Below are 21,182 nucleotides of genomic sequence, written 5' to 3'. Positions count from 1 at the left end.
TTCAAAACTGACCTCACAAAGATGTGTGTGCAAGGAAAGTTTAAAATGCTACAGTTACCATTGTATAACCCATGAACTTGCTAACTTTTCCAAGCATGTTTTCACTGGCTCATTTATTCACTTTGTGAACCACAGGACTGTAGACACTGTGTTTGTACCATCTAGATTCTGAAAGACTTGCAAATCTTCATCAATTCTCCAAATCTTTATTGAACAACTATCATAAAACTACTATTGTTCTAGGTTTTGACATTACAGCAGTGATCAAAAACTAAAATACAACCAGGGGCCTGTCCTTGTGGAGTCTCCACCCTAACCGAAGGAGATGGGCATTTGCTGCGTGCTCAGAGGAGCTATGGAGAAAAGCATAGTGGGATGGATATGTCAGTGCTTTCCATTGCAGATGACCAAGTCTGTTGTTACTGGCCTAAACAGCAAGGGGTTCATCATAGACTGTGCTGGGAATTACCAAGCTCAGTAGGAAAGAGGTCGTATGCTACATGTGAGCCCATGAATGCTGCCAACATCTGCCACACTTGGCTCCCCAAAGATAGGCTCTCGTGCTCATTATCCCTCACCTGTGCTTTGAAAATTGTAGCAGAGAGACTGCCTGGAGATGTAATTCTGACCTTTCCAGCCTCTGCATGAAGGGTGGGTTCACTGCACGGAGCCGGATGAGTCAGGCTCCATTCAGGGGAAAGCAGACAGAGAGCGGAGGTGGTGTTGCTGGTTTGTGTAGAGGAGCCGAAGGAGGTGTATCTGTTGTAGATTTCGTTTGGCTCTTCAGTGGTAGGAGCATCAGTCATGCTCCCTGAACTAAAGATTGTGTCAGGTACTCTGAGAAGACTGACTTTGCAGCCTCAGCCCCTAACGCTGGGAGCAACAGTGAGTGTGGAATCGTTTGCTCTTCCACCTGCAGCAGGCTGCTCCTCTGGGCCTGTGGTTTTTGTTTTCTAGACACCCTCCCACTGAGTGCAATAATTTCCTGTAGTATATTGCATGGATCCACAGATGTCTATTTCCCTCGTTTCACAAGTCAGAAAGGGACTGGTCTAGGTATCATTATAAATTCAGTGTCTACATGAATCAGTTTCCCTAATTGAGGAATTAGGAGAGAGCTGGGCATTCCAGGCAGAGGCAATAGTACGTTTGAAAGTGGGGAGATATGAGAGGGCACTGTATACAATGTGGTGAGGTGAGAAACAGGGTAGTCTGCTGGGGAAGGGGGTCCAGTGGGGTCAGAGAGTTCAGGGGAGGAGTCAGAATGGGCTGCAATGCTCAGGAAATGTATTTGAGCTGATTTGAGAGCCTGAGGAAGCCAATTTGAAGGATTTTCGGCATGTAAGGGACTTACATGATCAGATTTGTGTTGTTAAACAGATTTGTCTAACAGCTGAGTAAATGAAGGATTAGAAGAGCTCAGAGTCAAAGCAAAGAGGCCATAACTAAATCATTTCAAATCACTGGGAAAGGCTTCCAGGTTGTAGCAATAGCAAGAAGACCAGGAAAGCTTATAGACTGAAGATGGTTTAAGCCCACTAGGATGTGGGGCTACATAAACATGGGCTGTGGTGTCAGTCAGAAGGCTCTAACCCACTGTTAGTCATAGTCCACCCTATGCCATATACCTCACACCTCAGCTCTGAAATCTCAGAGAGTGAGAAACAGTGATAAGGAAACAACATAGAGCTAAAGAGGCTTTGAAGATCACTGAGGCCAGCACCCATTCTTGTATATAATTGAGCAAAACAATGATTTTTCTGGGGTACCATTGAAGATCAGGGAGGCTAACACACACCACCCCAGCATCTTCCTAATTCCCCATCTAGCCCCTGCCTCTAAGATTTTAAATGTGTTTACTTACACTCTGTATCTCCCTAATAGTACAGTATAATATCTGAGAGCAGGGACTTTCACTGTTGAAAACCATGACTTATCTACATTGTAGGCACTTAATGAACATTTATTGAAAGAAGAAATGAACCAAGTATAGTCAGGTTTGCCCCACCATGAACCAGTGATCTTTGCAGAGGTCCTTGCTTTGAAGGTTATCCATTGCACAATTCTGTTTCCTACCAAGGCTTTGCACAATCACTCCAACAAAGATTAAATTCTACCAAGCAATAGCTCTATAGTTCACATGGCTTCAGATAGTAAAGAAAAAAAAAATCATGATTCTGTTACTTCAAAACTGGTAACCACTGGCCAGTTCACACCTGTCTGGATGGCTGATCTAGAAAAGGAAGAGTTGGTGAGTATGTTGATAAATAAGAATCCCGTGTGCCATTGGTGGGATTGTAAAAATGATGTGGTTGCCGTGGAAAACAGTATGGCGGTTTCTAACAACTTAAAAATAGAGTTGCTGTATGATCCAGTGATTCAACATCTGGGGACATACCCAAGAGAACTGACAGCAGGACATCAAAATGGCTTTTTTAGTTGTCTATATAGTGGGAAATTACCAATACGGAGTCAGGTAGAAATATAAGGGTATTTAATAGGGAAAAGCCTTACTTACAGAGCGACCTAGCCAGCTGGTGGCAGCAGTCTGTACCGCAAGAAGCAAAAGAGAAACCGAAACCAAAAACGCAGTCCCACTACGTCACTCTGACCACGCCCTCACAAGCCTGGTCAGGCACACCTGTACCCAGCCCCTAAGAAGGCGTGGCTACAGCTTCCCCTACAATTCCCCTTTTAGTCTAAAAGAGGATTAAAACTTAACAGTATAAAGTATCCAAAATTAACAATCATAAAGGTAAAATATAAGAAGATACAACAATCTGATTATGTCACATCCTAACTATCTATTTTAACTAAACCCTAAAGTCATCTGAAAGAGGTGTCCAAGCCTGAACACCTCATTCCAATCCCAACCAAAACAATAGGAAGCTATCCCTAACTAGGTATATACACTATCCTAAATGACAACAATGGGGAAAGGGGGCGTAGCATTCTCCAAGTTACTTCCTGCTGAAATGGGACAATGATAGTCATATGGGGTCCTGTAGAAAGAAAATGTTAGTATCCAGTCCATGTTAGATGGGATTCACTTGATTGAAGATCTCGATTGAAATCTGGCTACAGCTTCCCCTACATGTCTAATTCCCAGTAACTAAAATATACAAAGAGCTTAAGTAGATAACCCAGGCTGGCCTTGACAGAGGCTCCTCCTGCTTCGACCCACCAAATGGTGAGACTACACGTGTCTGCTAGATTGCCTGGCTAGAAGAGAGCAGATTCTAACACATACTATATCATGGCTAAACCTTGAGGGTATTGTACTAAGTTAAATCACCAGTCACAATGAGACAAATGCTGTGGTTTTTTTTTTTTCATTTGTTTAAATACCCACAAGAGTCAAACTCAAAGAGTCAAATAGTGAAATGTGAGGGGAATGTACAGCTATTGTTTGCTGAGTGGAGAGTCTTGTTTTGTAAGATGGAGAGTACTGGAGACTGTTTACACAACAGTGTCAATTTTTTATGGTACTAAACTGAAATCCTTTAATAGCTAAGATCATGTACTTTATGTTAAGATTATTCATCATGAAGTATGTATATCTGGTACCTTATTTGACCCTGAACTGTTGTGAGAAGTACTTGTCTTTTCACACCACGACCAGTCTGTACTGGTTATGAGAACGGGTCTCCTTGAGTAACCCAGGCTGGCCTTGAACTCCTAACCCTTCTACTTCAGCCACCTGAATAAGTCCTAATTTATAGTAAAGAAAACAGGCTTGGAGTCATACAAAGGATCTCACAGGGCACCTGGCTGGAGAAGGACTAAGCCGAGACATTGCACTCAGGATACCTGAAGCCACTCCCAGTACAGGCTTCTACCACGTCAGGAGATGGGGACAGAGAGATGACCTGTTGACTACAGTATAAGAAATGAACCCTTGGCAATTTAGAGAAAGAATTACAAGGCATGTGCTGGGGTGGAGGTGTGCAGAGGGAGTGCGATGAGGGAAAACAGCAATGGATAGCTCACCAGCCAGCTTGCAGCCACCTGCCTTCAGCTTCCCTCCCTGCCTAAACCCTCAGAGCAGGTGTGAGTCAACTGTAAACATGGTGAAGAAAGGTCACACAGCATTCCCTCAGCTGGCAAAAAAAAAAAAATACAAAGTCACTGCCATGGCAATGTACATGAAATAAGAAAGAAAGAAAGAAAGAAAGAAAGAAAGAAAGAAAGAAAGAAAGAAAGAAAGAAACTTGAAATGTGATCAGGAGAGAATAATAGCTCTTGGTGTTTGAAGTGACTACACTACATATCCTCCTACCTCCCATGCAGGCAAAAGATGTCAAATGTATTTACCAAAATAACCGAGCACTAATAGGAGAATGTGGAACAGTAGAAGAAGTACCAAGCCTATTTGACTGGACTAACAGCCAGCTCCCTATGCAGTCCTTAACACTCCCTCACTATTCCCCACCCCTACCTTCGGCCCTAGGCCTGGGCTACCATTACCAAAACCCTTTCATATGCTCCATTTGAGCTGTGCTTCAAAGGGAACCACAAACCCAAGAATATTATTCCCCCCTCCCCGTAGCTTTTGTTTATCATAGTCCTACTATGTGTTGGGCCTTCTACTGGACACTTTCTGTGTAGTAACCTCAAACCTTCTAGTGTCCGTAATATTATACAACTGCATGTGAAGTTCAGACAGGGTTGCACATAGGATTTGCTTGGAGGAGAAAGGGCAGAGTCAGGATTTAGCTGTAAGCCTTTGAAAGTTTTATTTTACAAAGTGTGGAATTCAATAGCCACATTATAGAGAGCTATAAAGGTATCAGGGGAGCGGTGAAGCTGCTGCCCCTGTTGGTCTTCTCTCGAGGCAGTCTTGATGGATGGAGAGTGAGCTTGAAATCAACTGGGAAGTGCAAGGAAACATTTGACAAGCAAGTAGGCCAGAATGGTGTGAGGGCAACGTCTCTGGGTCAATTGTAAACAACCCATTTGGTGTGAGACTAATTGTTTGTGTGGAGATAAATATTCCATTAACTCCTGAGCAAACAGAGGCAACATTATGAAGAGCATTGTTCAATGTCAAAGCAGATTTTAACTGTTTTTTAAAGAGAGAAGCCATCAAACAGCTTGTCAGACACATGTGGTGGTACAAGCCTTTAATCCCAGCACTCTGGAGGCAGAGGCAAGTGGATCTCTGGGATCCTGGTCTACACAGACTTCCAGGCCAGACAGGGCTGCTTATAGTGTGACCCTGTCTTACCAAAACACCAAAAAGGTTTAGGATCAATTGCTACTACTGTCTCTAGTTTGTGCTTCCATGCCACGACAGCATCCAACATAACCAAACTTAAGAGGGAGAAATGGTTTCACCCATCTACGTAGACAGCAGCAACACAGGCTAATGATATTCCTCACCTGGGGACAATTCTCATGTCATGTCAGCCATCGGAGACCTTTAACAGGTACAAGGAAGCCAGGGGCTCATGCTGCACATTTTCCCAGGGTAACCAGACACTTTTGTTCCTCTTTGTGCTTTAGGAAGGGGTAAAAACCTTCAAGGAACTTCGAGCCAAATTTCAAAAGTATGATGCCCCACCTTTTCCAGGACCTATCAAGTTTTCAGCTGGTGTTTCTCGAAAGGATGACAGGGGACACCCTCAGCCAGCCCAGAGTCTGGCTAGCAGCAACAACCTCTCATCCCACCACCATAGACCCCTCTCTTATTCTTTGACCGAAGTGTCCAAGCCTCTTAAAAGCCAGAAAATGAAGTTGGCCCAGAAAGGTGAAATTCAAAAGAATTCAAGTTCCTCAGGACCTCCAGGAAAATCTGCTGAGTGTCCTGCAAGAAATTCCCAAAAAGCTGCCATGCCATTGGATGCCAGTAAACCGAAAGCTGGCACACCCAACGAGGAGAAAGGAATGAACGTCAGCAGCTTCAGATATAAGCTTTGGAACTGGGAGAAATTTTCATCTCAGAAGAGTGAGATATCCCCAGCTTCTCCCCTTACCAACTGTGGGTCTAGGACCTTCCATCTGGAAGGGCAGAAAACCATGGGGTCTGTTCAGATAAAACCAGAGAAGAGCCCAGAGGCAACAGGAGTCCAGACCCTTCCTCCCCAGAGCCATTTGATGGTCCAGAGAACATCACCTGTGGCCCCTGAAGCCTCCCCTTTGCCACTTCCTCAGCATGACAGGAAAGAGACAGACAGCCCTAATGCTGAGGAGAGCCCCACGAGTAGCCTGTGCCAGCCTGTTTATGAATGTGAGCTTACCATCCCGGTTCCAGGTAAGAAACAGAGTGTCCGTGGGACTGGAGACAAGACCATTGTGTGCTTTTCTTGTCCCAGGCCTGCAGACTTGAAGTGCATGTAGCCTTTGCAATAGAAGTAGAGTGTGGCTGTGGTCAGTATATATGTTAAATTGTAGTCTCAGGTTTAAATAAGTGTTAGATTCAGAATCACATTGTGGCACAGTTTGGCTGTGCTTGGACTTGAATACCCAGCTCCACCTACATAAGCATGGGTGATTTATAAGCTTCTTATGTATGTTCTATATGAAACAAAACCATCACCAGCCTTCTCTGTGTAGGAAAAAGCACAAAATGCATCATTTTCAGTGTAGGAACCTAAAAGGAATACTCCAATCTTTAGACCTTATTCTTTCTTTGAATCCATCAACTTCCTCTGTCTCTACCCTAAAACTATGCTTGGAATCCCTCAGTTTCTGTCTCTGCCCTGGGCTGTAGTCTCTACCACACTTTTCTCTCAGTGGGCCCTTACCATTTGCTCTTCCTGCTCCCACACTCTCATGCCCCCCCACCCATGTTCTGTTTTCCTTGCCACAGACCTGGTGAGCCTCTAGGCAAGTCAGATCACAACACCCTGTGGCTCAAAATAGGCCTGACCTTCCAACAGTGCCTCTCACAGCTTGGTGCTTGCTTGCTTCTCCATCCTCCTTGTCTCCTGATTCATTGGCCATGCAGTCTTTAGACATAAAATGCCAGCTCCACCCCAGGTCTTAGCACAGATCAGTCCATCTACCCTGAAACTCTGCTTTGAGGTCTCTTCCTCTTTCACAGCCTCTATTACAGTGCCCCTGCTCTGAGTGGATTCTTTAAATCATCTCTGCTGTCCCCGGTGTTGCCCTTGGGCGGCTTGTAGTTCTTTGGTTTTCTCATGGCCCTTGCCTCTCCCCAGTAAGTTGCCATACACTTGTTTGCCTCTGTAAGGTACAGTTTTCAGAGGATAAAATTCATCTACCACCTTATCACTCAAGAACAAAATCAAGTTAAGTCTCAAAAAATATTTATTTAGTGATTGATTAGTTGGATGGACAGACAGATGGGCAGATGGCTTAGTGTATGAATGATCCTATGGCTTCTCCTTGTACCTAAAATAGAGACTAAAGCACTATAACCTTGATGGCCTCACATGTTAGTCCTTGCATCTCTGACTTCTCTCCCCCAACTCACCAGCTTATGGTCTACGGGCCAGGTTGGCCTCCAGGACTCTCTTCTTTGTTTGTTCCTGCTGTATTTTTAATCTCCTCTTATTATGATAGACATTCCTAAAGCCAGGACTACATTTGTTTCTGTTCTCAGTTCCAGCTCCCATAATAACACCTGAAATAAATACAGTAAATAAAGAGGTATCTATAAAGGATGAGAAACAAGATGTATGGGAAAAAAAAAAAACAAAGAAGATAGATCATCTCTCAGGTGACACTATGGAGAGTTTAATGAGATAACTGTTGCTGGTGGTTTGCTGTCCTGACAGGTTCTGCTGTCCTTCTTAGCCCCAAATGAACTCACAGACACTATATTAATTATAAAACTGTTGGCCAATGGCTAAGGCTTCTTGTTGGCTAGCTCTGCCTTAATTATTAACCCATTTCTATTAATCTATGTATTTCTGCATGGCCTTATCTTACCAGAGAATGCCTGGTGCATGCTATCCTCTCAGTCTCTCTCTGCCTACCTTTCTCAGAATTTTCCTTGTCTCCTAGTTCTGCCTCTATTGGCCAAACAGTGTTTTATTCATCAACCAATAAGAGAAACATATATACAGAAGAACATCCCCCATCAAATAACCATGTAGATCAGCTTAGCACATGGGGAGTGAGTATCCTGTTAATGATTGGTGTTTAGTTTTCACTATGTTGTCTTCTTGGTTTTATTAAGACTACAATTCCCAACATTTCTACAAACTCACAGTTAAAGCCTAATAAGAGAGTAATTTGGCCCTGAGTTTTTGGAGATGTGGCACCTAATGGAAGGGCAAGAGGAAGCTTGCCCTCCTATCCCAGCCTGCATAGGGCACGAACTTCTCAAAGGCTCATGTGAAACCCAGTCTACTTGTTTAGTTTGGGCCTGTATAGACAACTACTGCATTGTGTGAACCAAGAATGAAGATGCCCTATTTATTAAAAAACTTTGTGTCCTTTTCTGTCAATTGCCACATATGATTTTCAGGTATAATTATGGGCTTTCTGTTGGAGTTGTATTCATGAATACAGAAAGCAGAAATAGGCATTACTGGGACTGTTTAGAAAATTCTCAGACACCAAACTCACAGATTCTAAGACGCTTGAAACCAGAGCCCTAGAAATTCTTAGATCAATTCCTACTCTATTGTGTAGTCCCATGCTATTTGCTCAGCTTGTACTTGAGGAGTCTTTTTTGGTGAGTAATCATAGTCGCTGTCCTCTAAGCTAGGAGAGCAGTGTCACAGGGTCCCCACAGAAGCCCACCAACCATGGCACAAATGCAGCAGCATTAGCAATACATCAGAATATGCAGATTAAAGAGTCCTAGCCTTGATTCTAGGAAACACAAGAAGGCTTTTTAGGGACCTGACACTGGTGTTCAGCCTTAAAATAACAAGTGGATGTTGTTAAGAACGGAGTCAGCATCCCACAGTCAGGAAGGGCAGGCACAAAGTCTCAGATATGAGTGAGTCGCTGACGGTTTTTAAAGCCAGTGCTGGAACACTGAGAAGCCAGTGATGTGAGCGAAAGATGTATGCACTGAAGGTTGAGAAGTAGGGCAGGGCCATTGCTGAGAAAAGTATCTAGAGCCATGATTCCAGGTTGTGTGGAAATAGTACATCAGTGAATGGTCCATGCTGATGACCAGCAAGACAGTGATGTAAGCAGGTGTGTGTTTGGGTCTGCGAGATCTCACGTGAGTGATGGGGACTCGTCAGGGGAGGGAGGCTGAAGCCAGGGAATTGGGTCAGTTTTACCTAACAAATATAAATAATATCATACATGTTTTCCTATTCATACTCAGAAAAGCCAGAGAGCAGACGTCACCAGCTTCCCAAAACAAAGCCACTGCCATCCATTGAGACCCTCGGCCCACCTCCCCCGAAGCCTTCAAAACCCCCATTTGTGAACCTCCAGGCCTTCCAAAGGCAGCCAACTGTTGTCTCCAAGACCCTGAAAGAAGGTAAGAACACACACAGGGCCTACCCATATCAGCCAGAGTCATAGTCTGGTACCTAGACCACCACATGCCCTTTCCCTCTCCACCCTACTTCCATGTAACAAGCTGCTCTTCTTCCAAGGGGCTGAACATTACTACCCCTGTTTGCATGCACAGCCGTGGCAGTTTGCCCATGAAATGACATGTGTGTAGGAATTGGCCCCTTTATCGCTCCTGAGCCAGTCTGCTTCCCCCTGAGAATACTGCATTGCGTTACTGGGACTCTGTCCAAGAGGAAGAAAATGAAAAGTCTCCAAGCAAGGAAACAGCAAACCTTTGTGTATGGGGCACAACCTGTGCTGTCCACTGTCAGGGAAGGAGGAAGGAGAAGAAAGGACAGGGGGAGAGAAAGTGTGAGCTTGGCCTGACACTTTTACAAGAGTCCCCTTGGGCCCCTGTGCCCTGCATCCTCTGTAGGATGTATGCATCTTTGGAAGCCATTTTTCTTTTCTTAATTAAAATTAAAAACAATCTTATTTTACATACCAATCCCAGTTCCCTCTCCCTCCCGCCCTCCCACTCCTTCCCCTATCTCCCCATCCCACCCCCCACCCACTCCTTAGGGAGGTTGAGGCTCCCCATAGGGGATCATCAAAGTCTGTCACATCATTTGGGACAGGACTGAGGCCCTCCCCACTGTATCTAGGTTGAGAGAGTATGCCTCCTTTGGGAATGGTCTCCAAAAAGCCAGTTCATGCATTAGGGATAAATCTTGGTTCCACTACCAGTAGCCTCATAGACACCCCAAGCCTCTCCCCCACCCCTCGAAACGCCCATTCAGGGGGCCTAGTTTGGTCTTTATGCAGGTTCCCTAACTGTCAGTCTAGAGTTCGTGAGCTCTCACTTGCTCAGGTCAGCTGTTTCTGTAGGTTTCCCCAACATAGTCTTGACCCCTTTGCTCATCACTCCTCCCTCTCTACAGCTGGATTCCAGGAGTTTGGCTCAGTGCTTAGCTGTGAATCTCTGCTTCTGTGGAAGCTATTTTTCTGTGTTCTTTTTGACTCTTCCTCTGATATTTAAGGGAATGCCTCTGGTCCTTTGCGTTCCTGCCTCAGCATCATCTGTTCCCCAGTGAACAGGAGGGGGGGAATACACACTCTGGGTAATGTGCTGTGGTGCCGGGCAGTGCTGTTTATTTTGCCGTGGCTATCAGTATAGCAGATGGTGCAGTAACAGAGCTGATACAGGCTTCAGTTGTTCATTTGTCTGCTTTGGGCAACTTCACAGTTGAGTCTCCATCGCTCAGTGGCTCTTATACCGTAGCCAGCATCAGAATCACCTGAGGACTCTCAAATACTCATCCCCAGAGCTTCTCATCTTGGAGGACCCCAAGCATTTGCCTTTTAAGTGAACAGTGGCATGCTGGCCCAGAGAACCACACATTGAGAACCTGCACTTCAGGTCACCTGCAGTCTTACCCTTTAAGAGAAGTCCCCATGAAGGGACAGAGCTTTCATAGGTGTGTAGTGGTGATGTGGCCAGGTCCACATCAAAGAAGAGTGTATGATTTGTTTTAATTAATTTATTTTTGTTGGTTTTTCAAGACAGGGTTTCTCTGTGTAGCTCTGGCTGTCCTGGAACTCACTATGTAGACTAGGCTTTCCCCAAACTCAGATATGCCTTCCTCTGCTTCCTGAGTGATGGGAGTAAAGACATGTACCACCATACCCAGTGGTGATTTTTTTATAAACATTAAAGAACTCAGGCTTTGAACAGTTGCCTCCAAAGGGAGATAGCTATCTAGAACAAAACCCTAAGTCTATTATGATAAAATAGGCTTTATGGATCTCAGCCCCTTACCAGTAGCCTTACCAGTTTGAGCATGGTACTCACTGGGCCTCAATTCCCTGTCCTGTGAAGTGGGGGACCATGCTACCTCTAATCTTGTGGAATCATTTGTGAGACAGTATTTGGATCATTTATTTTTTACCATTTGTTATTTACAACAGATGTTGAGTAGTTGTCTCTGCCAGGCCATTTGGTAAAAACAAGCAATTAAGAGGTTAAACCCACACAGGGGTTCCTGTCCTTCAGGATGCCAAAGTGCCCATAAATAACAGTATGAAGTGTAGGGTCATGTACCTGTATAGGGACAGACAGTCCTCCAGGTACCAGGGTGGGAGCATCATTCACTTTAACCAGCCTGCTACCAACACCCCCTTTTCCTTCTGCCTCTTGCTCTTGCAGTGACTGTGAAGGAGGGCCCCCTGCCTCCAGAAGGGTGAGTACCTGTTCCTCTCCTGGAGGAGTGCAGCCCACTTGGGAGACTCATGGGCCTTCTCAAGCACAGGCAAGATGCCCAAAGCCAGTACGCATATTCCCCAGAAGGCTGTAGGAAGAACAGAATTACAAAACAAAAAGCAACTCTTGGTATTAAATAAAAGATTAAGTAAGGTGCATTTAACTACTGCATCAACATTAAGTTGCAAACACTATCCTCTGAGGTATTTGGTACTTTTTAATCATAACAGGTGGGTTTAGTATAACATTGGCCTTCATAGTTATAAATCAAATAAGAGGCTAAAGGATGCTCAGGGTGGCTATGGTATTAGGAGTTAGAAATGGGATAAAAGATTTTGTATTTCTGGTGCCTCCTCCTGAGAATATTATGGAGCAATCAAGTCATTAATTCACTTAGCCAAATAATATCTCTTGAGACCTTTGAAGTGGCCTGCCTTGAGCCACTGGGTTTTTGTGGGTTTGTTCTTTTGCATGTCTCTTGAGGGCTGCAAAGTTGCTGCTGCAGCCCTCATTTTATGATTTTAGGCCCCAGATGCCCAGCTTCAGAAATATCCCACTTGCCAAGCCATGATTAATCCTGATGTACCCAAACTGTTTTGCCTAAGCCTCACTCCCTTGCAGAGATGCTCTTGGCAAGGACAGTCTTAGGAGAAACAAGCAAACAAACAAGCCTGTTCCAAGTCTTCCATCAGACGTTCATAGTAGTCAAGCATGCTCTCTACAGTAGAGGAAGCACGTGATTCAGCATTTTCAGCAGTGAGAGAGCAGCCTAATTTCCTCAGGAGGACCAGGAAGTCTTTAGAGAAGTGTTCCTCCACTGCAACCTTAGAAATACTTAAGCAAAGCAGACCTCTACTACTAAGAGTCTTGAGGACAGCTGATGTGGACTCCAGAGTAGCTCATATGTTATCAGAATAATAATGATGCTGGCTGGAGTTGCTCACATGTCTGCAGCTCAGCTGGTATCTGGCTGATTGAAAACTGCCCTAGGACTGGATCCATAGAGTTGGTGCTGACCATCATCATGAGATAGAAATGTTCTCTCTGGGGCAGCCAACAAGCAAGACAGTAGCATAAACACTCACGCTTCCCAGCCTTTCCCAGGTTACTTTCACTCACGATCTATTATTCAAAGAACCTCACGGGCTGGACTAGAGGGGCACTGAAGACTCAATGCAGAAGGATGAAATTGAAGGGAGGGTGGTAAGTAGGGATGTTAATCCACTCAACACATTGGTGAATAGAGAATGCTTGAGTCCAGTGTGGAGGATGAATGTTTGCTCGGTATAATTCTAGTGAAGAGATGCTATAGGAGGGGACAGGTGTGTGACATAACCTATCCTTATGGAACAAGAGATCTGAGTGGAACCAGAATATGGACAGTATAGACATGGGATTCAAGAGCAGACAGGAGCATTGTGACATACCTTGTACACCCAGGGATTGTTGAGGTGGCTCTGTCCTGCCAGGCTCTGGTTGTGTTGTACTAGACATAATTCATGTGCTCAAAATCCCTAGTGTAATGTCCATTTGAAAGAGTCGAGTGCCAGGTGGGTCAGTGAAGCTGCAGTTCTGTGAAAGGGACAATAGTGTAGAAGGTTCCAGCAGTGGTTGACACTGGCCATTCAGTGATCACAGGTCCAGAGTGACAACTGAAGTGGCAGTGGCAGTGCACCCTCCACAGTGCTCAGTGCTGGTCTCACAGCTGTCATTTTGGAAACATCTCCGAGCAAATGTAACTAGGCTGGGCATATTGGCATTAAATGAAGATTTCTCTGGCATTTTAACCACAGCAGCAGAAAGTCATTTGATATTGAGAGCTGTGAGGGGCCTTTGGGAGACAGATTCTTGTGTGGCACTATCTTCCTACAGGATTTACGAAAGCAATTTTGGCTATTCTCCCCTGCCACACTGGCTTTAGAACACAACTCCCATCTGAACTTATTGTCATATCTGAATTATGATATAGACACATTTGATAAGAATGAAAGGCAAGGGAGATAAAGAGACGGACCACAGTACTCAGAGGTGGAGTTGTGGAAGAGGAACTAATCTGAGGTCTATCCTACACCATAAGCAGGGGTTAGGTAGGTCTACTTAGTCTCTTTCACGCTACTGTAATATAGAAATGAGATGTGAGCAGGGTGTTCCTCCTGGTAACACACGGCCCTGACGGGTCACTGGTTGATGGATGGATGACTTGATGAATAGTCAAGATGGAAATATAACTGGGTACAATAGCACATGGTTGTAATCTAAACACTAAGAAGGCTGAGACAGGAGACTTGACACAGGTTCAGGGACAGCCTGGGCTACATAGTGAGAGCCTGTCTCAAAAAATGAAGGACTAAGGGGGGGAAAAAACCAAGATGGGAAAAATGTGTTGAATATAGGTAGTAATAAAGAGGGATAAACAGACAGAAAGTATCTTGATGTGGAAAAATAATTGATATATTCAGATTGTAAAATACAGCCAGCCATCTATAGCTGTAGGTTCTGATCTATAGATTCAAATAAACCTTCGGTGAAAAGAGTTTGGAATAGATTCTCTCTGCCGAGACAGAATGTAAAAACATTTTCTTGTCCTTATGCTCTGAACACATGGTGTAAGAGCCATTTACATGCGTTGGTACCACACTAAGCATGCTAATAAGCTGGAGGTGAGGTGTGTGGGAGGAGGTATGTAAGTTCTACATACATTCTGTGTTATAAAGCAATCTGGGCATCTGTAGCCTTTGGTGTTTGCAAGGGATTCCAGAAGCAATTCCCCATAGATACTGAGGGGCAAGCAACTGTATGTTAAGTACCATGCTAAGGAGTTTGGACTTTGTCTTGTCGATGACAGGACAGGTATTAGCTTGAACATATAACTGTCATAATGCCCAGTAGCCTTGGATACAATTTCCATGGAAACTGGTGTTTGCTGGAGAAGAAAAATCTTCCTTGTTCATGTACTAACCTTCAACACAGATATATATAAGATTTAGGCATAAATTTATCATAACTGGAAAAGAACCTGGCAGTTTTCTGATATAGCCAGGCCACAAGCATGAAGATAATGAGAGCCTCGGTTTTGAATCCCAGCACTACCACTTAACATCTGTAATATTGAGCCTGCCTTAACCTCTGCAATCCTATTTCTGTTCTTGGGGAATAGTGAAATGAGAATTGTAATGTGTTTCATTATAGTGTCTGGCATCTAGAGAGTAGCTTATTTCGCTATTATATAACATCCCCAAGGATGGTAAGAATAATGTGAGACCATGTCTTCCCAAATATCTATTGATGGGGAACTCAGTAGCTAGAATACTCAGTAATATCTTTGTTGATCAGATTTTAATTCATTTGACACATATTTATCCAGTTATGTATACTGAACACTCTTTCAAATTAAATTGGCCTCCATACCCCAATGTTTCAACCATTGGTCCCATCTGAACTTGATTATGTACAACAGACAAGACCTTTAGCCCTCCTCAGGACAGCACTTCAAGCATAGACTGTCACCTTTCTCTTAAGTTTCACCTTTCTCTTTGATCCTTGTTGATGAAGTCTTTGTAGTTTTGCTGCATTTGGGAGGACACACAATATGATCATCTTGATAAGGAATCAGTGCTATCATAGGCAGCCACCTTTCATTTCTGTACCTCTTCCTACCCCATGTTAAATCTGAGAAGCAATGGTATGTAACACAAGTATACTTCAGAGTCAGAACAGTAAGGTCAACCCCTCTTCCACACTTGAGAGAAGTGGCAACATGCAGAGCTGTGATATTCACATCTGCAAATGGACATATCATTGTATTTCCTTGAATGTGTTGTGAGGACACAATGTATACACCAAGCAGTACATAGACAATGATCAGTGAGTCTTAGCTACTTCCTTAACACAACCTCAACATCCTTGTTTGTATCTGAAATATTAATGCCTCATTAGCTCACAACAGTGATAGAGCTCTTTAGGGGATGTTCCTTCTTCTCATTCTTTCATGCAAACCAAGCTGGCTGGCATCCCTCTTGAATCAGCAGTCAGAGTTTGTGTGAACAAAGCAGGTTGGTCCCTGGGCAACAGTTAGCTTTAGGTCACTGTCAGTACTTAGCAGGGTTGGCTAATGTTTTATTCATGTGCTATAAATATGGCTTTCTCCTGTTAAAAAGTGGCAGAGGGTAATCCTGATTCAGGGAATGTCTGACTTCAATGAGAGAGAGAGAGAGAGAGAGAGAGAGAGAGAGAGAGAGAGAGAGAGAGAGAGAGAAAGAGAGAGGGAAATGGCAGGGAGAGGGAGGGAGAGGGAGGGAGAGGGGGGAAGAGGGAGAGAGAGATCCACAGATGTTTATCTCCAAATAAACATACAGAAGCTTATATTAATTATAAATGGCTTAGCTGATGACTTAGGCTTCTGACTAGCTCTCTCTTAATTTTTTAATCCACAGCTACTAATCTATGTATTTCTACATGGCCTTATCTTACCAGAGAATGCCCAGTGTCCTATCTTCCCAGCAGCTATATGGCTTCTCCCTGGAGGCTCCTCTCTGAGTCCTCCCCATACCCTGAATTCTCCTCATCTGGTAGCCTGACCTATACTTCCTGTCTGGCTCCTGGCCAATCAGTGTTTTAGTCATCAACCAGTAAGAGAAACATATACAGAAGGACATCCCCCATCATCTGAAGAGCCTGTAGGTGTGTTCATATGAGTCCTCCACTTTCTCACTTGAATCTTCAATATCGTGTGTGTGTGTGTGTGTGTGTGTGTGTGTGTGTGTGTGTGTGTGTGTGTGTGTGTGTGTGTTGGAGACAGAGTCCCACTATCCCAGTCCAAGCTGGCCTTGAATGTATAGCCACTTTGCCTCTACCTCACAAGAGAACTTTAAAAAAAAAAACAATTTTTAAATTTAGTTTTGTTTTTATTTATGTTTTAGTGTGTGGGTATATGCCACTGTATGCAGGTATCTTCTGAAGCTACAGGGGTCAGGTCACTCTGGAGTTGGAGCCAGCTTCTGACCTGGGTGCTGGGGACCAGACTTGTCCTCTGGAAGAGCAGTACATGCTCTTAACCACTGAGCCTCTAAGAGAACTTGTTTATATCTCCATTTCACAAAAGTTAAAATACTGGTATCAACTTATTTCAAGTCATGTGGCGGGTCTCTTTCATACCTGGTATTTGGAACATACTGTTGTATCTATGCTTTGGTATGCCTACCCCATGCAGAGTGAAGCACAAAGCTTTCAAGGGTTGGAAGCTATTTGGCAGTGTCTAGGGCAGTCTGCACTAGGAGCAGGGAGTGGTCCCTCCCATGGGGAGAGGGCAGGTGCCTTACATGGGATAAGGAGGTAAAAACAATGATAATGGCAGCACTGAGAAGAGCCAAATGAATTCACAGCCGTTATCTAAAGTAGCCATAAAGAAAGCTTTTGGAGTATTAGCATAAGCTGGAGAGATGGCTCAGAGGTTAAGAGCAACGGCTGCTCTTCCAGAGGTCCTGAGTTCAATTCCCAGAAACCACATGGTGACTCACAACCATCTGTTATGAGATCTGGTGCCCTCTTCTGGTGTGCAGATATACATGGAAGCAGAATGTTGTATACATAATAAATAAATAATCTTTAAAAAAAGAAAAAAGAAAAAAAACTGGGAATTGAGAGGACAAAAGGGAAGTTCAGCACGACCAACAAAGACCTCTTGTAGGTGTTGACATTTGGCTTGACACCTAGCTGAGAACCCTGTCCACTCATAGACACACTCCAGGAGAGGGTGTGCTCTCAAAGACTCAGAGTCACAAAGGAGACCCACCAGACAGGAGGTGATGTGGCTACAGCCCAATGAGCAAGGAAGGGGTCAGTGCAGGAGAATCTCATTGCTCAGGGGATAAATGTAGCCTTCGCCCTAAACATCCTGACAAGCCAAGGGAGAGTTTCAAGCTAAGGAGTGATGTGAGTGACATTTAATTTTGTGCAGATTACTATTAATGTTGTATAATAAATTTAGAGAGGAAATAGGAGGGTAGCCCAGGAAGTCATTAAAACAACACAAGTAGCAACATTCATAGAATCTGTTTCAAGTACTTCACTTCTGTGTCCATTCTTATACAAGGTAGTCAATATTTCTTCCCAAAGGTGAGAAGGTTAAGTAACAGAGAGGTCAAGTAGCCGGATCTGGACTAGAGGATAGAAATAAGATAAAAGAAATGACTTGGTCTGTACTGGAGAAACCCCAGCCATTTCTGGCTCAGGTGTGGGGAGTGTGTGTGTGTGTGGGGGGGCGGGCAAATGGGATTCTAGAATAACTTCTAGTTATTTTCTATTTCCCTCTTAGTTGTTGTTAACCCAGATGAGGCACTTGGCGCACAGCCCATGCTTACACAAGACCGGAACAATTCTTAGGGAAGCTGCTTGAACTGTTTCTACTTTGTATCAAGAACAACACAAAGCATGTCAATGTGTCCTTGTCAGTGTGACAGGACTCTCAAGGCCAGTTGTTTAGTTACTTAGTTCTTCCCTGAGAAGTTGCAGGGCAGGAAATCAAGATGAGACACCCATCTGAGTGACCAACAGCAAAAGAAACATCTATTGTCCTGCTCTGATATCTGGGGGTGCAGGGCCCCCAGAAACCAGTCTGCTTAATTTGAGTGCTTGCGGGGAGGGGGATCAAATATGGAGAAGGAATTTTTTTTTATTTATATCCTATAGAATCTTAGATCCAGAACATTCTGATGGTTTCAGTTTAAATCACTTCAAAACTTCTTGTCCTTTTCAATTAGACTTCAGGGGACATACCACAGTTGCCATGTGTCCTGCTCTTCACAAAGGCAGTGGTGTCAGGAGCAATGGGCACACTAGACTGCTTCTCTTGTTTCTTGTTTTCAGAATTCCTCCTTTAAAAAATTCACAAAGAGCTTCTGCTATTACTTTCCAGCCACAAAGCCACCTCACACTTATATCCCCCATTTTAAAGCTCCCATCCACAGTCACCATGGAAACGAAGTGGCTTCTTGTGGCTCCTAGATATCTGGCCTGGAGAGTCAGGTCATACAGTTTATGATGATGTATCTGGATCAGGGATACCCAGGCCTGCCCGGGCCAGTGCGGCTCTGGAGCAGAGGCCCAGAAGTTCCCAGTGGCTCTTCCTCACGACAAAGGGAGCCCAGGAGGGATACTTAGGGCCCACTCTGAAAGTTCTCTTTAGGTTTCACCTAGGAGCAGGCCAGTGCAGAACAGAGATTAAAAAAAAAAAAAAAAATGGTTTGAAGCCACACACTCTTCACCTTTTGTCAGTGGCATTCAGAAGACAAGTTAGAAAACAACAGAATTGAGAAGAATAGACAAGTTGCAGGCTGCAACCTATTTTTCTTTGTTTTAAGTGCACTTTTAATTTTTTTAACTTTTTATTTATTTGTGTCTTTCACATCATGTACCTCCATCCCATTCATTTTCCTGTCCCTTGGCATCTGCCTTCTGCCCTTGCAACACTCTCCCCAAAAATAAAATAAAATTTAAGAGAAGAAAAAAGAAAAAACGAGAAGAAAAAAAATCAATCTTGTCATGGAAGCTGTAGTGTGGAATAGTGAGTCACAGAGTAACCCTTTTGTCCATAAATCTTTACTTGCAAGCGTTCATTGCAAAGAGTCATTGAGACCTCTGGTTTCTGCTACACTATCAATGCCGGCCTTCCCTGGAACTCCTCTTGGTTGTCCTGCTGTTGCCCTGTGTCATGGAAGTCCTGCAGCTTTGGGTCTGCAGAAGGACATGCCCTTTCATGTGCAGATCATACATAGAGTGGATGTGGGGGTGGGCCAACTCATAACCCTGGCTTTGAGTCTGGGTAGTTTCAGGGTTGGTCAGTCCACCAGCTCTCCTTTGTCCTCACCACCAGAGTGTGCTCTCCTGCATTGTCCTGGCTAGTTCACCCCTTGCAGCAATGAGCAAGGGGGCAGGGCCAGTTCTCCCACTTTCAGTTGGTTCTCCTATACCTATATCTTCAGGCATGGCATAGGGGTCATTTACCCGCAAGCTGCAGCTGGTAAGGGGCAGGAACAGCTCTCCCACCCTTATGGCCTCAGGGCTAGCTCTCCCACCTGCCTCAGGCAATGAAGGGTGGGGGCTAGGGGAAGGTAAAGCACATGGCAGATGAGTAATGGGGACAGCACTACCATGCTCACAACACTGGGGCTGGCTTGACCACATCTCTCTCAATGGGATTGGCTCTATTGTGCTGCCTACGCAAGGTGCAGGGCATAGGTCTATTCAGTAAGGTTGACTGGAAGCTACTTTTTAAATCTGGTCACACATCTGGCATTACTTAGACTTTTTATAACTATTAGAATCATGTGAGGAAGGCATTATTTGTAGACTTGTTTCACAGATGAGAAACCAGGGGTGGTGATGTTTCTTGACTTGATCCAAAGTATGATCTGTACGGAGGTTGCTCAGGATATGAACTCAGGATTTAACTAAGGATTTTCCACTGCACTATATTCTCTCAGGCTTTCCAACAGGAAGGGTTTGGGAGGAATCTTTAAACTACGAATAAAAGGATCATCAGTGATTTTCACCTCTATTTTCCAGTACCTGTCATGCAGGAATTTGGAAAGAATAATTACTGAATGACTAAATGATGGACCAGGGAGATGTCAGATAAACTGAATGAAAGATAGTTGAATGAATTAAATGATATGACCTTTTAGGCAAATGATGATAGATTTCATTTCTTTATCTTGCACTGATTTGCATACCCAGTGTCATAGCTGCCTATTGTTTGAACTTAGTGAATGGGTGAGTTGCACTCTTCATTTTTGCTTGGAAGCCATGTGAAAATGGGTTCACATGAAGCCTTTTGTCGTCCTCTCAGTCTAGAGCCCAGCTCCAAGTGGATTGCCAGGACAATGTCCTTATTCTTTCAGCTTTCACTGAAGACATGTTCCTCTCCTCCCTTTTTTTTTTTTTTTTTTTTTTTGTGAACTCATTGCTCTGTGACTACACCATAAAATTAGTCATCAAACATTTATCATCTATTTTGAATGTAGATTTAGAATAAAAGCTTTAAAAAAGCAAATTTTTTGCCAGAGTTCAGGAGTTCCTTCTTTGTATGTTCTGGTCATTGCTTGTCCAGGCTTCTCTCCTAACTTGACTGATTGATGCCTTTCAACCTGTGGAGTAGCCTATTGATACCTACTCAAGCAGACTTGCTGCAACTATGGCAGATTACCAACTGGTAAAATGTATGAAAACAATCAAAATATCTGAGAAACATTGAAATCAACAATTCTCTTCCCATGATTTTCTGATAAGATGTACTGAGTCTTTGTTGCTGTGAACACCAGAAGGTAATACACTTGTCAACTGGCAGTCAACAGCATGCCAAATACTATATTAGGTACTGGGGACCCAACATGCCCCAAAGTGCTACATGATCCCATAACAACAGATCAAACCAAACTAGCTTTAAAAGTCAGAAAATAATTTATAGATGATGCCCATGATTTACAGGCAGAAA

General features: G+C 43.9%; 1 protein-coding gene across 1 annotated transcript in view; it reads left to right on the top strand.

The window, feature by feature from the left end:
* The first annotated feature begins 804 nt into the window (after nt 1-804).
* The window catches only part of Fyb2 (FYN binding protein 2), a 71,057-nt gene continuing 50,679 nt past the window's right edge, over nt 805-21,182 (top strand). The window contains exons 1-4 of the mRNA XM_035438669.1: nt 805-885; nt 5,506-6,253; nt 9,257-9,415; nt 11,639-11,672. Of these exons, the coding sequence (XP_035294560.1) occupies nt 805-885; nt 5,506-6,253; nt 9,257-9,415; nt 11,639-11,672 (1,022 nt within the window). The remainder of the gene's footprint in view (nt 886-5,505; nt 6,254-9,256; nt 9,416-11,638; nt 11,673-21,182) is intronic.

The sequence above is a fragment of the Cricetulus griseus genome, chromosome 2, assembly GCF_003668045.3.
Source record: "Cricetulus griseus strain 17A/GY chromosome 2, alternate assembly CriGri-PICRH-1.0, whole genome shotgun sequence".
Classification (NCBI taxonomy): domain Eukaryota; kingdom Metazoa; phylum Chordata; class Mammalia; order Rodentia; family Cricetidae; genus Cricetulus; species Cricetulus griseus.
Note: the sequence above shows the minus strand (reverse complement) of the source record. Positions and strands in the feature narration are given on the sequence as shown.